At 34.2% G+C, this 12,112-nt stretch overlaps 1 protein-coding gene across 1 annotated transcript; it reads right to left on the bottom strand.

The window, feature by feature from the left end:
* Positions 1 to 1,111: 1,111 nt before the first annotated feature.
* On the bottom strand, positions 1,112 to 3,263 carry LOC120342487 (uncharacterized). Its single transcript, XM_039411326.2, has 4 exons — positions 3,034 to 3,263; positions 2,488 to 2,608; positions 2,210 to 2,371; positions 1,112 to 1,876 (listed from the first exon to the last, which is right to left on the bottom strand). The coding sequence occupies exons 2-4, from the start codon at positions 2,565 to 2,567 to the stop codon at positions 1,750 to 1,752; spliced, it is 369 nt and encodes a 122-aa protein (XP_039267260.1). The 5' UTR covers positions 2,568 to 2,608; positions 3,034 to 3,263; the 3' UTR covers positions 1,112 to 1,749.
* Positions 3,264 to 12,112: the final 8,849 nt, after the last annotated feature.

The raw sequence follows: 12,112 nt of genomic DNA, 5'->3' as shown, positions 1-12,112 counted from the left end.
GGTCAACTTTCATTCCGGATGAATGAAAATTGATTAACTTTCATCCGTTTGAGTGACGCAAAAAAAAATATGAAAATATTCGGCTTATTAGTTCATGTGTAATTGCAACAGAAGAATGGTTTTGACTCATCTGACCGCGACTTATATCTATTGCTTATGTGTTTAGAATAATCTCGAAAATCCACTCCTTGCTCTCAGGATCTAATTTTACAGTCAACCCGTAGTAAATTTGCATGTCCAAGTGGTGACAACAATTAAAACCAGTAAAAGGCCAAAAAAAATTACATCAAAATACTGTTTCTGTTGTATGGAAATTCCCTTCCACGCATCTAAAGAACCAGTCAGTTAATATTTCGAAACTCCGTAAGATAAAGCATACATTTTCACCAATTTTTTGAATTTGGCAAGTATTTTGTTTTCAGGGCGAAAGTCCACGGGATGAATATTTTCCCATTTATATAATTCATCATTCAAAATGAAAGTAGATGTAAGATATATAAAATAATCCCAAAGATAAACACAATGAATCGGGCCATTTCCACTCCCATCTTGGGCCATCGTGATATATTAAATCTAAGTGTGTCATGAATTTATCTAATGTAAATAAATTTGTTGTTTATACTTCCTCAAGATGTTGACATGCCCGGACCATTAAAACATGTATAGCGACAATCCTTCGACAGAAATGCAGATGGTTTTGTTGCGTGAATTTTATGAAAAGCGAGAAAAAATAGACTCACAATTTTATCCTTTCATTAAAGCTTTTGTTTGTTGTTTTTTCGGCTCTAGTCTTAAAAACGTTTGATCATATGATCGCGAACACGACTTTAATAGAAACGTTATGTTTCGCTAAAAGATAAAATACATTTCTTTTACCCGCAGCTAAATACCCGCGAAATGACCGTGCTATTTCGAGCGAGGTTGCCACGTGCCTCGCGACGATAGTCTCTTAATTTAAGTGATGATCACTTGATGTTCCAATTTTATCGTCACTCTGCATTCTGAAACGATGACTCTCACACTCTAACCGACCGTTGTATCACTTGCATGCTAGCTCCCCTTTCTCGGCTGTCATTGTTTGAACGTGTATAATGATAGATTGATCAAGTGTTTTAAACTTTTTTTTATTTAGACAGCATTACTGCGGCGTTGGTAAAAAGAAATAAATACGTGTTTAAAACATCAAGTAACATTATTAATAAATTAGTCATAATGGTTTCAATTTTTTTGTTATACATATATATGCCTTTATACGTCGTTGCATTTTTCAGCGCATGAGGCATAAGAATATATATAATATATGCATAATGCTTGTTTAGCATCGTCCAACTATTTGAATAATACAAATACTTAACATCTTAACCTATATTCGATTTATATATATATATATATATATATATATATAATAATATAATAATGTTACACAAATTTCGTCATTTTTTTTAGCTTCAAATGTTCTTTTTGCAAGTCTGGTGATCAGTTTCTTATTGTTATCAAAATCCCTCTCGTGTGTATAGTCGATATGGAAGCCATTACATGTGTTCCAATTACATTTGGTTTATCACGATAAGAGTATTCTTTAAAAAATATAGCCGGTGAATGTTGAGCAGTCATAAGCTTAAAATCCGTATTTGCATATTTGAGTCAGTTACACAGTTGAAAACCTCTAACGGTGGAATGTGATTGAAGATTCACCAGGTTCCATCGTACCACTTTCACGTTGTTTGCATTAGTTTATCGACAATATTTTCACTTGAATACATGTCGCACACAGGACATCATCACTCTTTTGTAAAATCTGTTTGTGACCTTCTTTCTGTTACGCAAACGTCGTGAAATACACTTTGTTAGAGGTGAATTTGAAGAAGCATCTTTTCTGTTAATAAAAAAAATTATTATTTACTTATATTAGTTGTGTTTTTTTTGATTGTTTTGCTGTAATAGAGAAAAGATAACTCTCGAAATTTCCAATTCATCCATCGCCAATACAAAAAATAACTAACGCGCAATAATATCTGGCTCGTGGCGGTTTGTACATTAATCTTCCTGGCATGAGCGTGAAAGTTTACCAATTTACTCGTGTAGCCAATTTACTCGTGTTCTCGTTTATCAATGTGCACTGCAAAGTACTGGAATACTTGTATCGTTTTGCTTGTTACAATATGTATTATTTGTGTATGTACGTATGTATGTATAAGCTCAAACTCACCCCTTCACTAAATTAACGACATCTTTAGCACCCTGTCTTCCTAAAAGTTTTCCGAGTCTATCGGTCATTGTGCCATCGGCATGGCGACGACGACGAGACAGGAACATGGGTCTTTCTTCGTGTTTCTCATTCATTCCATCGATGTGGGGCGTTTTATGAGATCTGAGAAAAACAGGATATTTTTTATATTATTTGTCATATAATTATTAATGTCGTTCGTAAATAAGTTATAATTGTGTGCTATTTGGTTCATGATTTTTGATTAAAAGTAATCTTACCTTTTCGCGATAGAGCGTGTGTAAACAGTCTCCACAAAAACGACGAAGATAACGAATACGCAAAAAATGATTGTTTTCATCTTGTTTGTAGTTTACGTGTTTTGTAGAAAGGATTTAGATTCTGTAAAACAAACATGCAAACATGGGGTATTAATTTATTGAGGTAATAATAATATATATTGTATTCGCGTACATATCATATATGTCGCATTTAATTTTTTTTTAATAAAATACTTTTATTCTACCATTCAAACTTCTTTGTATTCAGACTAATTAAATTTAACTAAAGGACTTTCTACAACATTCACTTTATACTTCCGTGATTAAAATTATAATTTCGCATTTCAAAATTTAGGCGAGTTACCACAGCGGCAAAATAGATAACAGGCTTAACAGATGTTGCTTTCTAAGTTTTATATCAGCCCAACATATAACTTTTTTTCCCGACAAGCTTATAAATAAATGAAGAATTGAAACTTCTTTTTTTTTTTAGCTCGGCGAACATTGTTTCATCGCTAATCGTCGAACAGAAATAAACAAACTCACCGAAGTCTCAAGATATTTCGTTTCCGACTTGATATTTTTTCTTGAGATTGATATAAACTTGTGTGGCCTTGACAAGGAATCAAATGTTGATTCCTGGCTATTATCTTGCACTTGGAGATTATGATGTCGCATTCATCGAATCGGTCGTTTAAATATTAATTTTCGGTAACGACATTTTTTTCTGCGGAGCGGAATGAGTACGCTCTTATTGTCATCGCTAAAAATAATCTCGAACGACGCGTAAAGCAGTTAAATTCTAGATATTAATAAGTGACAATGTTGGTAAAATTGCTTGCGATTCGGTTGACATGTTATCTAGGCCAAACAATTTCGCAATATGTCTCGCTGGTAGAGAAATATATATATGCCCAATATTTCGTGTGAATTTGAAGAGCGTGGGCACTTAAACAAATGAGTCAAATGATGACAAACGCACATTCATACCCTCGTTCTGTGGAATATTTTTTAATTAAAAAGGACCAAATAGGTTCCCCAATAATGCAAGCTCATCAAGATAAGCAAGTAAACTTTCAGATGTCAACAGACATGTTGACCATTTTGGAAATGATGGAATTAAATATCGCAAGATAAAGATCTTACATCGTAGAACGTGCTAGATTAAATTGATAAGCATGTTTTTGTGCACTTACATGTGTTGATGCTAAATTAGTATATAAACTACCGAATTTCCGGGTTGCGTATATGGGTTTTTACCTGTATGTCTCTTTTTGTGTATATACACATGTGAATTTCAAAGTAAAATTGATACCGAATTGACTTTACGCCTAAAATGTAGCTTAAATTAGGTTGAGATAGCTGGAAACAAAACATATGAAACAGTAATCCTGTTACCGTAGAATAGCATATAAAGTAACAGCAGATGTCGATGATTGATCTGATTAAAAATCGAGTCAACGCTTTTTTTGTGTTTTGTTCGATGCAACCACTATTTGCGCTTACATCACGTGGATTACCTTTTTCTTCTTTTTGGTAAGCTTTCAAATTTTTGCGCATTGCCGAGGCGTCGATAGCAATTATGCGGCATATGATGCAGATTCTCGCTTGTAGAATTTGATTTTACTTGGCTTCATGTTTTGATCAACAAGTTTACAAAACTCGACATGTCATCATATGTCATCACCGATTCGGTATTTTGTCAAAGTAATCAGTTATGAATTAACAAACACTTTTACACAAAAATAAGACTTATACCAATAAATTTCGCGTTCTTGGTAAAATGCGCGACTCAAGCATTATTTTCTTGCATACACTGCCCATTCCTTGAATTTTCATTCAAAAATTTCATTGAAAGAATTAACATACAACGATAAGCACAGATGTGTCCTCTGGTGTAGACAGTAATTCAGCATCATCATAAGGCGTCTATATTTACATATGAATGTGCTTGAAATTGGCTTCTATTTATTTTACATTTAGGCAGGTTATATATACTTAATATTTACTTAATAAAAAATTAACTTCGTCAAGATTAATAATTAGATGGGGTATCTGGTCTGTTGGGCCACATCGATATCCTCGACGGAGTAAAACAAGCACAACTTTCATCTGTTGCGAATTTACATAAGGGTTGGAATTATTTTGATTACAAATATAGTAGTAAATGTATCATCATGACTAGTGTTTTTCCAAAAAATCCGAATTCCGAAAAAAAGGAAAAGATTCGGGTCAAATGTGTCGGTGACTTCAACAATTCTCATGGCTTTTTGTGGATTATCGCAGGCATTGCTACCACTATATGTTACATTCCCCTTGCGCGGTTTTTTGCGTCAACAACCAACTATACCAACTATAGAGGAATGAGAATATTTTTAGATATTTTTACTGGCGAGTATAATAATTCCACGACCATAACCTTGAGTATGCGAGAGAAAATCACTTCCAGTGAGGCGTGGTATTCGGCCTTAAAAACAATTTCTGTCAAATATTTTTCTGTGTGGACGAATATGGACGCAAAACTCGCAGTGTTACACGTCATACGCGATTGTGAAATCCTTGACGCTATTTTAATGTAAACAATGAACCACGAGAATATTTACAGGTTACTAAGTAGTGCGAAATGAGAGCAAATCGATTGCTTCCGATGTTAAGAGCAGATAAATAAATAACTGAATTAGTCAATTGATGAGTTGGCAGTTGCGGTATGTTCTTCATGTCACTGACGAATAAGGGAATAATATGTTTTAACAATCTCTCCAAATATTTTGGTTCACGTACGAGAGGGGACGAACGGCGTCATCTTACCGTAATTCATTTAACGTCGCCTGGCACAGTTTCACTTCTACAGGTTTCAGTACTGATTTTCACATGTTATCTTAGATATCGCAGTAACATATATTTTCGTAAATCATTTTTCAAGTATACTCAAGTAACATTAACATAATTTTCCGCAATCTCTTGGATTTATTTGTAGCTCTAGTTTCTTACTCGCACGGGCAATGCGAATACATTTACTCAGTCGGGGAAAGTAATTTTTAACTTTTTGAAACAATTGTCTTCTAGCATATTCCAAAAAGTAAACCATTTATTTCACTCAAATACATAAATATACAAATACCGCAATTTAATTTATTTTTACTTTCAAATCAATGAGATATTTGAGTTTTCTCGACATTAATAAATTATATTTCTAACATGCCAATAATTTATTTGTATAGCAGTGAAAATTCCATTACAAATCATGCACGGTTGGAAACATATCTTGCTAGTTGTTACTTATCGATTTTAATCGGTAAGTATGTTGATAGGTATTTGTCTGTCTGTTTGTTTGTCTGTCTGTTAGATGCACACGATATCTCACGAAAGCGAGATTGAATCTGCTCCAGATTTTGCATGTGCATTCATCATATGTCGTACCAGATGCCTATTGATTTTAGATGAATTATGTCGTATAATCAGCGAGTTATTAATTAATTAGTGCTGGGACACAAAGTGTCACTATGGAGTAAGAGCGCGGTCGGGTTTGGCTTAAAAACATACTTAATTTTATAACGAATCACGACCTCTCACCCGGTGATTATACAAGTAGTGTAGTGCGTTCAAATGAGAAATCAAAGTCCACTGAAGTTTAAATTCAACCCAAAACGCTAATTGCGCTTTATACCCGTAATTTATAACCCTTTTGAAAAATGAGAATGTTTTTTTAAAGAAGAGGTTTTAATGTTTGTGAAATTGAATTATACCTTTGTAGGTCTTCAAATTATTTCTATAATCGATGTTCGAAGTCCGTCTGTCGATATCGAAAGCTCCATTCAGAATTGATCATCATGAAACACTGCCAACTAAAGACAGACCGACTACGTCAATATATTATTTTTAAATTGGTGTTATTTGAATTGGTGGTATATCTTTTTTTTAACTTTTCTTCCATAATGTTAAAAGTAATTTTTTTCAGGCTGAGCGGAATTTTTTATGACATATTCTAATGATATTCGACCACTATAAAAACTATTTAAACTTTTCGATGTGATATTTGTAGTCGCTGAGCATGGTATGGAAAGGAAAGTAAATACGAAATCGTTACCTATTATCAGCTTAGATTTTTATCTTATCGGTTTAATTTATACTAACGCTGTTTTAGTACTCACCCATATTTAAAAGGTTTTTCATCGCAATTAGTAGATCAAAATATACCCTGAGATCATGAGGTCATTTCACGACATCCGCCAACCGTCATGTGGAACCTAACTTTATCTGATCCTTATCACCCTCAATGGAAATGAGAACAGCATAGTCGCCATAACGCTATTCTCTTGTGAATGCACTATCTTACGTAAAACCACCGCCTTGGTTGGTAAAATGTTTGTGTTGTCGAACGTACTTAACATTTTCGCAGGTACCGGATTCCATAAATCCACCGTGAAAATTTTGAAGTGTTTTATGGTTTGCATTCAGCGGACTCTTTCAATAAAAGTTATTTTAATTCTTTATTTTGGGTGTATGCTTTGGAGGAGTGCCGCTCTACCTATCGAAAATGTATAATATTTGTGTTAGAACATTACGCCTCTGAAAATCTTAATTGCGAATGACTATAACTAAAACATATCCAATAATAAAAAATCAGAGTGGGTAATTTGCATATACTCACTTCAAAATAGCGAAACAAATGTTATTTTAAACATACCACAACGAACACTGCAAAAAATGAATAGTTTTGAAAGCTTTGAGATACTAATTTTTCTTCACTTTGTCGTACAAATGTTAGGTTTAATGAAAGAACAATGACCTTGATATTTTCTCAGTGTTTTCTGATTTATGAAAATCCATGTCTTAAGTACCGAATTCTGAATCTGTCATTTGGAGGCTGGCTGTTACAGCTTTTCGGGCATTTTGACCAATTTTTTTTTTCATCCAGTCGTTTCGGAAGATCTTCAGTGTAATACTTTCGTCTTTTTTCATCACAAAAAGATCAGATAGGTCAGAGCGAAATTCATTTTCTCAATTTAGAAAGGAAGCGTAAATGATTATCACTGTGTGATTTGTAGAAGGATATTCAAAAATATTCAATGGTCTTTATTTTAATCAGGTTTCGCTTTTTAATTATCTTCATTCTTGGTAAAGACTTAGAAAAACACACATCATGTTGATTTCTGTGGTGATTTTGTCCACACCTTTTTAGCACCGCACCTGAATTTTGTGGCCAGTAAAAATGACAACAATATTTATTAAAAACTCCGTTTGAATTGTTGAATCATATACAAAAAATGTGAACTCATACACTTGTGAATATGATTATTATTTCTTCGGGGCTTGTCTATGAACACGCTCCATTTCTGCCGAACCTAGAAAAGCTGTAACTAGTTACAATATGAAGTGACGCAATCCAATGCTTACAACCACATTGATTGCATTTTGAAAACTACGACGAACGAATTTTTTCTTATTATCAATGACAATATTGAAGAAATAGGAATAAGCCAAAGAATAGAAAATAATAGTATCACCATTGACGCCATTACATGTACCCAAACTCAAGTATAAATAAATTTTTTATGACGACCATTAATGTTTTTAAATATATTAACGTCTATAATGTATTGGCTATTAGTTAAAGATATATGTGTAAAAGCTATTTCTGTAAATACTTTTCTCAAGTTATTCTCTAATATTCATGGATACAAATGTGTATGTGATGTCGTATGTATATCCATCCTGAATATCGTGAGTTTTTTCTGAACATTGAATTTCATAACGTGCTCTCACTCGGTTGTACACATTATTAATCAAAATATTTTGAGAAATATTTAAAACTTTACGCTTTGCCAATAGCGAGTGCACCGTCATGAAGTGAAGTTCACATCTTGAGCATCACCCCACTGAGTATTTCTATGCTATATTCAGTAATTACAGAACTGCCCGCAAATGATGAACTGTGAGAATGTGCGTTGTCACGAGTCTTGTCTTTGTTTGAAGTATGCGACGACATTGCGCAGGTTACACAAAATGTACACAATTGTGCTGATATATGTATTTTGTTTTCTGATTGTTTATAACTGTTGCTATAAAATAAATCATCTAGGATATGAAACATCAAGTAAAGTATGGCGTTGGTATTGTTTTGACCGCGTTTGCACTTGAGTTTAATTAAACAGGATTATAAAATTTATGTTTACAGAAACGATATGATAAATGGCTACTCCATGATAATTACCATTGTACATTGAGATCTTTACACCATCATCAGTGGTCAAATGACGTCATTGGTAAAATACTTCGGTAGCTTCAAGGGCTATTTAGAAATGATAGGAATTAATGGTAATGAATAAATAGGACATATTCGAGTACCGACTCAATATTGAAATTGTCGACTATAACTATTATTGCGAAGGTCATGCGGAATTCTTCAGTATACTCTTCGTTTCAAGTAGTTTTATATCAATGCGGGGAATTTATGTAGAAATATAGTTATTAATAATTTGATAATGAGTCAGAATGTTATATCATGATAATTTATACAATGTATAAATATGTATTAGAATTTGAAATTTGAAAGCTATTTTAGGTTCAACATGTTTATCACTTGATTGCTATTTTGCGCGTTATTGGACACAAAGGTATCTTTACCATTACTGGGTTGTTTTTGAGTACCAGCTTGTTATGTCGATCAGCGAAAAGTTAGCCTGTTGGCGCAAGTCAGTGATAACAAAACAGGCACTACGATATCCAAAGAAAAATTAAAAATCATGAATGTGACAGCAGCTTTATAGATTAAACATATGAAATATATTTTTGCCGCCAATTATCGAAACATTTGTTTTTAAAAATTTTCAGTAGTAAGATCCAAAAATTTCCTTTGTCATGGCGACCACGACAACATTAAATTCATCGTCTTCATCAACAAAAATTTAGCAATATGATCCCTTCGCATCCAATAATGGTGGAAACATTTCTGACAGATCTATGCGACCCTCGACATCTTTCTGTTCCAGGCCTCTACTACAAGTTTTGAAAATTGGACCCGAACCCGAGCAACCCCTGACTAATATTTTCTTTGCTTCGACGTTCCGCCGGTTTTAGTTTCTGCGTATATTCTTCATCATCTTAGTTCCAAATTTTCTTTCCATCTCCAACTTTGGGGAGAATTCGACTTCGCATCCGACTCCAACAAACTCCATCAAAGCAAATTAAAGTTTCAAACAACACTCATTTAAATTCATCACTGGAGGTCACTGGTGATGTGCTATTGGCATATTTTGGATTTCCAATTTGTTGAGCACTTGTCGCTAAGAGGCGCCTTTGAATTAAATGAAGATAAATTAAAACGTGGGATGGTTCTGGGCGGGCAAATTCGAGGTATTTTATTGGTCTTAATCGACAACGCCTGTCGTACATCACTCTACCGGAAAGTATGTACAACTCGTTATTCCCACTTATACTACAGATTACATCTACTGACCCATAGTATCTAGCGAATTACAGATTCACTGGTGGCAAGAAACTTTTAGGAAAGATGATAAGCGGCAACAGCAACTTTCGTTATACATATTAGAAATTCTCAGTGGGCTATATTGAGGTTCTGAAATAAAATAAAAATGTTGGTGTCCAGGTACACTCACATTCTGTGCTCTAATTTGTTCAAGTAATGATATTAGCTCGCATAACTTTCCCAAATATTCACTACCTGTCGTCGAAAATTTATACTGCGATCGTCAAACTTAGGAATTTAAGTGCACCAAACACGGTGCTCCGACCTACAGGTGAATATTTACGTCAATTTGCTATAGATACCCGACGATTTACGTCTTGACGCCATTTTGAATTATGCACGTAAGTGTAAGTTGTTCTCTAAAGGGTAACAGCATTTAATTCTGTACTAACAATGCAATAATGCTGAAGTTCTCGATAATTTTTGTAGTAGCCCTATTCATATGTCGTTGACGGCATTCAGAAATTGTGACTTATCATCAGAGATTGAAATGAAATATGTACTTGCCATAAAACCGACTCCATGTGTAGTGAAAACACGAGTTGATTATTAGAGCAAACAATAAGAAAAATGTGTAAGTTGCGATAGTAGTATTGTTGGTTGAATATTTTTTCCTTTAATTAAATAAAGACAAAAAACTAAATGGCCGATTACCCGATCGCCTTTTCTTATTAGGAAATATAAATGGCTGCCACCTTTTTACTTGTGGCACAGCGTCGCGAAAGAGGCATGAATTTCCCACATGCAGACTATGGTATGATTCTCATGATCTGGTGAACTTAAGTAACATTACCTTTGGGCCAACCATCCAATTGCGGACACTATTCCACCTGCCGACAATATCTACTTTTTGACACTATTCCAAACTGCATAACGCTCCTATAATTAGATTCGAATTAGTACATATTTCAAAGAGGAATTATTATGGGACTGGTAGCAGACCTCATAAATATTTAGTATCTAGTAATTTCGCTGAATAAATACTGTTTGCAAAATGTGAATTCGAATGTAAGTGTATTTACAAGCCCCACGTCAATGGTATTTACCAACGAGCATTCCCACGCTATAATTCTCTTGGCATCTCAGTGGTCACCATAGCTTCGCTTATAATCATTCTCTCTAATTCTGAGCAAGTTATCGTGACCTTGCTTTGAGCAAATCTTCTCAAAAATGGATAAAATCAACTGCAAGTGTGTCCCGATCGTTGCCGTAGAACATGGCAGCAACGTTCTGAAATTTTACATTAAATTTGTGATCACTTTGCGTTAACATTGTAAATTTTTTTTATGACACGTCATCTTGGTAGTTTAATATTAACATACTTGCCTTGAAATCGTATGCCTTACAGTCAATTAAAACATAGCGACCACGATCCCAACTTTAGAAAATGGTCGGTATTACACAAATATGCTACTATTAACACGCGTGTATTACATTTGTCAATTTACTTCAAGTCCATTAGTTTTGCAGCTGATTTTTTCCAACCATTGACTAGTTTTATCATCAACATTTTATCACTTGGAGGATGCCAATCTTAAATTTGCATAATGTATTATATTCGAATTGCGCAGTTCTTCGTGTCCGCAAAACAACTACGCGGGGGTAGTTCAGCCCGTAATTTCATATATTATTCGCCTCCAGATATTGTATTCTACTGTTTTCGACGAATGGAAAACAGTGCTCGTTTTGTCAACAACCGTATTTGCAACAATGCATTGCATTTACCGTATTTATTTTGGCTATACCAAGTGACCTTTGGAAGCAACCATCTTCATCAAAACAAAGTCCGTTTCTCTCCGAATGACTACGTATGCAGAATAAACTTATTAAAATCAATTGGGTATATATGTGTTTCCTATACGTTATTGGGTATGTACAAATTCTGGAGCCGTATGTCAGATGGTTTTAATAAACCCTCTATGCACCGTATATAAATCAACTAATTTGCAAAATTAGGATGAATTTGGTGTGTCGCCACTTTTTCAAGAAAGATTTCGTGTGCGAATATAGTTCGGCGAGAATGAACAAAAGTCCATTCTCACAAATCCATAATCTTTAAAAAATGTACGTCACTACAGAAGTGTGTTCAGGGTGAGAACCGTGCAAATACCATTTCAGCAATATTCGCGCGAATGT

The sequence above is a fragment of the Styela clava genome, chromosome 3 (genome assembly GCF_964204865.1).
Source record: "Styela clava chromosome 3, kaStyClav1.hap1.2, whole genome shotgun sequence".
Classification (NCBI taxonomy): Eukaryota; Metazoa; Chordata; class Ascidiacea; order Stolidobranchia; family Styelidae; genus Styela; species Styela clava.
The sequence above is the reverse complement of the archived record's forward strand: the minus strand, read 5'-3'. Positions and strand labels throughout refer to the sequence as shown.